The sequence below is a fragment of the Oratosquilla oratoria genome, chromosome 11, assembly GCF_046742065.1.
Source record: "Oratosquilla oratoria isolate Oo_2021 chromosome 11, ASM4674206v1, whole genome shotgun sequence".
NCBI lineage: Eukaryota > Metazoa > Arthropoda > Malacostraca > Stomatopoda > Squillidae > Oratosquilla > Oratosquilla oratoria.
In genome coordinates, this window is record NC_134787.1 from 24,759,728 (window position 1) to 24,764,698 (window position 4,971).

General features: G+C 50.6%; 1 protein-coding gene across 1 annotated transcript in view; it reads right to left on the bottom strand.

Moving 5' to 3' along the window:
• LOC143029989 (uncharacterized) overlaps nt 1–3,228 on the bottom strand; it is a 13,251-nt gene extending 10,023 nt beyond the window's left edge. Inside the window, exons 1-2 of the mRNA XM_076193199.1 lie at nt 1,717–3,228; nt 439–599 (exon numbers count right to left, since the gene is read on the bottom strand). Coding sequence (XP_076049314.1) covers nt 439–599; nt 1,717–3,228 — 1,673 coding nt within the window. The remainder of the gene's footprint in view (nt 1–438; nt 600–1,716) is intronic.
• Nucleotides 3,229–4,971: the final 1,743 nt, after the last annotated feature.

Sequence of the window (4,971 nt, forward strand, 5' to 3'; positions counted from 1 at the left end):
TTTTCAGGCAACATATCTTCCTACAATAAGGTTATTTGTAGGCCAATATGATCCTATTTCAGTCAATACCTCGGCCGAAAACATATTTCTTGGTAATATTTGATAACATTCCCGTCAATACATAGCCCGAAATCTGCGGTCGGAAATATGACCAGATCGGCCCGCGGTAGTCCAGTGGATAAGATATCGAACTCTTGAGCAAGTGGTCGTGAGTTCGAGTCCCCAGACCCACTGCGGGCTTGCTGCGTGTGTTCCCGACAGTCCTGACCAGGCGTGAAGATGACCCAACAATGACCTAAGAAAAAAAAAAAAAAGTGGCTTGCCACAATTGACAAGGCTTTGTTCTACCGAAGGTTTTGTACTTCCCACTGTGTGGAACTGGGCTGGTGAGTTTGAGCGGCAACCTCCTCAAGGGTGATAACAGAGGCTACCACCTACCTGACGCAGCGCCTGACGAAGATGATGATACCGACAGTGGCGAAGATGGAGAGGGAGATGGAAAAGAAGATGATGGAGTTGAGGGCATGGGAGGGTCGCGTTGGACGGTCTCCTCCCGCCGAGTCGCCTTGGGAGCTCACGCCACTGGCACCACTGCCATTCTGTAGAAAGAAGAACTTGATTATCTCCTTAAAAAAAGTGTGATAACTACCAGCTTCATCACACCAGAAACTTTTCCTCGGCTACATAAAACAGTCTGGCCTTAGTAGACAAAATATGTGTAGTCTTCATGTGATAATGGAGAGTGCTTTTAACTTATTCCGGAGACTAGCCACCGGCCCTTGGAGGCCGCGCCACACAGAAGACACAGAACACGTAATCTTATATTTTCTAGATGCACTCCAGGCAGTTTCGCAAATATTTTCTGAGTGACATGTGGGCCCTCCCGGTGGCTGTTGCCGGATTCTAAGAGGACGCGGATCTCCAGCAAGAAAGTTTCAGAGTAATAGAACGTAGAAGACATCTCTTCGAATAATGATATATCAAAAATCTTATGTTTAGATACACAACTTCCCCCAGAAATGTTCAGGACAGACGTCCCAAGAGAAAATAGTAGACTCCGTTAAAAATTATTTGGCACGGTTGTTCTTCTTTAATGCCACTGGATAGTTTGTTTCTGAGCTGCGAATTTTGTTAGGTACATTGTTATTTAATTTTCATGTTTATTTTTGTAAAGCGAGTTCCTTTCGGGACTCCCACGTGTAGATTATGTGAGCGTTTTAACTTGAATTTTTCAAATTAGAGGGTATAGAACAGGGACTTTTCTGTGCAAGTCTAATGTAAGTTCACGGCATGATTCAGCAGTTTTTGATGGGGCAGGAAAGCGAGGATTCTACGCCAGGAGGCGCGTAGATGCGGCCATATCCGTCACCTTTGCCCTATGTGTTTGGACTGTTGGGGCAGGTAACCGTCACTGCTGGGAATTGGAGTGTAGTACGGGATTCGAACCCATAACTAGGCGAGTGTAAGACCAATATGCTTCCTATTACACCACCAGAGAACAACAAGGAACAGAGAATAATGTTATAGTCTAACTACACATGTTTGATTAATTTTCTAATTTTAGTTTCGTAAACATCTAGAGTTTGGAAAATGATAAAGATGTTATAACCATCAATTGTAAAATTTTTACTCTAATCTCCTTGAAGTTACTTTGAATAGATTATTAGTGCTACATCTGCATTGACAACTATATTGAAATGAGAACTTTCTCCTTACCTTCGGCGTGGGTGCCGTGGTGACAGCAGTTGTGAAGAGAGAAGGAATGTTGTATGGCGGAGGGAGGGGAACCCTGGTGCTGTTCTGGTGATGGAAGCCCTTTGGGTTTTTCGGGGTCTCCGCCTGGTCTGCTTGCTCGGCCCTTGACGGAGGAGGAATCGGTGAAGGCGGCGACGGCGGCATCTGGGGTCGCTTGTCCAGGACCTGCCGAAGTGCGATGGCTCTCCGCTCCTCAACAGCACCCCGGGGCTTCCGACGCTCTGAGAGCGACGTCGATTCTGCTGCCGCCCCCCACAGTGAGGCCGATGCCGCCGGAGGCTGAGATAGTGAGATCCCCAACGCTTCGAATGCTTCAGCAAAGAGGCTTCTTCCTCTTGCTTTTTCTGCTCCTCGTCCTCCACCTTCTCCTTCCCATTTTGGACCCAAGTCCTTCTTCAGCTTGTTTGTATTTAGCCCTCCCTCCGAAGCGTAGCTACGTCGATCTGAGGTTCGGCGGGTCCTCGTAAGGGGTCGGACCCCTTCGTCAGACAGCTCTTCCGAAGGGAGGAACCTGGCTCCTCCTCGTTCTTGATCGTTTGTCATTCCCTTGATATTTCTTGGACTTCGGCTTTTCATCCCTGAAGGGTCACCCTGGCGGACCTTGTCCTTCCTCTGGACTGTGGATGGGCGGCCTAACGGAGGGCAAGACGTCACGCTCCTGAGAATTAGCAGACGGGCCGCGGGTGGACTTGGCTGAGGTAGTTCGGCTTCTGAGGAGTAAATGTGGAAAGGTCTTTGATCCTCCCGTGAGCTCACGGAAACATTAATGGTTTTGCTAGGGTGGCGCTCCTGGCGAAGGTGGCACGTGTAGGACGTCCGCAGACCCCGGACAAGCACCTCCTGGCACTCGCTGGCATTCCTAGGATGGAGCGGCACCACTTCGCGGTCCTTCTGTCCTCCGGATGGAGTCAAGACGACGTAGGAGCTGGACGTGATTGCCGCCCCCGTCAGGAGCAAAGCCTCTCCTCGCCAGTCCTTCGGGAGTTCGGTGGAGGCCTCCATGTCTCCCGTGCGATAGTTGAAAGCACGAAGGTCGAGCCCGTGCGAGTTCGGGCGAAGGCAGAAAAGAGCCGCCGTCGGATCGGCTGCCCAGACACACTTCGTGAGCGCCTCCGACGCCCCCAACCGGCTCATCAATGACATCCCTCGAGGACCGAAGGCAAATACCGACAGAATCCATCTATCCTCTCCTCCTCCGTCGCCTTCTTCATCGTCTCGATTTCGAACCCTCGCCAGCAGGAGCCGGCGGTCGTGGTCGTCCATCCAAGCGAGGAGGACCTCCAGACGACGGGTGTCACCTCTGTTCCCTCCTTCGGTTCTCCCGACGGCCGCCAGCCGTCCCTCTTCCGTCACCCGCCAGAGGACTCCGCCCTCAGGGCTTTCTCTCTCCCGTTCTTCGTCTTTTACGATCTCCTTTAACCCTCTCTTGTATATTCCCTCAATCCGACTGCCCTCCACAGCGTCATCCTCCATAACCTCATCCTTGATACCCTTCTCATTCCTCGAGGGTCATATTTCTGCTTCTTTGGTTATACTCGAAACGTTAGTGCTTTGAGTGAAGGCTGCGGAAGGCAGTGTACCGGGAGCGCGACCTTGAGGAGGAAGACGAAAGTGCAGAAGGCGGAGGAGGACGCCTGAAGTGGGGGAGGAAAAGGAGTAGGAGGAAGACGAGGAAGAGGAGGGAAGAGGAAGAGGAGGAGGAAGAGGTGGTGGTCCTCTCGGAGGGCACCGTCAGGTCGAGGAGCCAGAGTCGCTGATGACGATCGTCGCACCAGGAGACCGGCGCGTGGACGTGGCAGGTGGACGCAGGCCAAGACTCCTCCAGGGGTCCACCTCGAGCTCGAGGGCGAGGTCACGGCTCCACAGGAAGACACACGTGGTTGTCCTCGGCTGTGGTGAAGACTACGGCCACACCTTTCCGCCATACGCACATACGCCATGCCCTTTCTTCTCCCCCTCCTCTTCCCCCTCCTTCTTCACATCCTCCTCCACATCCTCCTCCCTCATGTTTTAAGCTCTCTCTAAATTTATTTTCATCTTCCTCCGTTTCTGTACTACCACTATCCTTCTGCTTGTCCTTCCACTCCTTTCCTCCCTTTAATATTATACTCCTCCTCCTCTCCTCCTCCCTCTCCCTCCCTTTTTGACTACTATGGGAGCTGAGATCGACATCAGAGTCGAAAACTCCGTGCGTCCAGGAGAGTGACGTCGCCTCCAGAACCCAGAACGGAGACGCCGCAGAAGGTGCTGTAGAGGGTCTGGAGACGTTGGAGGAAGAGGCGGAAAAGGCCCCGGGGTTATCCTTAGCCCCATCGTGCAGGTTCTCTTTGTTCCTCTCGTCCTCGACTCTGCAAAACAAAAGAGAGATAAGTCTCGGAAGGGATAATCATGGGTCGTACGAACAATAGGTCATGTTCACACTGGCGGTTTGAACCACGCGGAAACTGCGGCAGCACCACATAGTCAAGGAAAAGCTGTAGTTATGTGTAAACGCCTTACATTGTAATTGAACCGCCACCGTTGAAACCGCCAATGTGATGGAAAAATTAAGTGGTGGCTAGACACAGCAAAGCTTGTTTAATACTAAATGATAATTAATTGCTCCATTGAGTTTTATTGACTGGAAACCCATAGCCTCACAGTGGGTTTGAGTGGTCCCGGGCACACTTAGTCTTCTCTGTAAAGAAACTTTGAACTACTGTTTGTTTTATATCGGTGTGGGACCGTGTCTCTGTCACAGGTTGAAAGTAGCAGTAGTACTACAGTAGTAGTAGGACGAGCAGTTGCTGGTTACCACCTCTCCTTATGAGAAGGTGGAGGAAATGTAGTTGAGGTTGATAAAGGAGCAATCTTGGTTCCTGTCCGTGGACCGAATGTCAGTTCATCAGAGTTGCACCACCAGATGAAGATGAAGACACAAGAACATAAGAATTGAGAATGCAAGAGTCAATAAGACCTACACTAGACAGTTCCATGTCCTTTACCATTTTCATCCCTATCCATAGAGTCATCTAATCTTCTCTTAAAACAACCAATTGTTTCAACGCTCGCTACAGTGTTACTAAGGCCCCGTCCACACGGAGCATTTTGATGCGCGATGTATTGAAGCGATGAGTTGAAAAACGTGACTTTCAATTCGTCGCAGCATCATGAAAGCAGTCATGGGGCGTACCGATTTCGAATCGCTGCGTAGTGTGTCAATGACAGTTGAAGGGA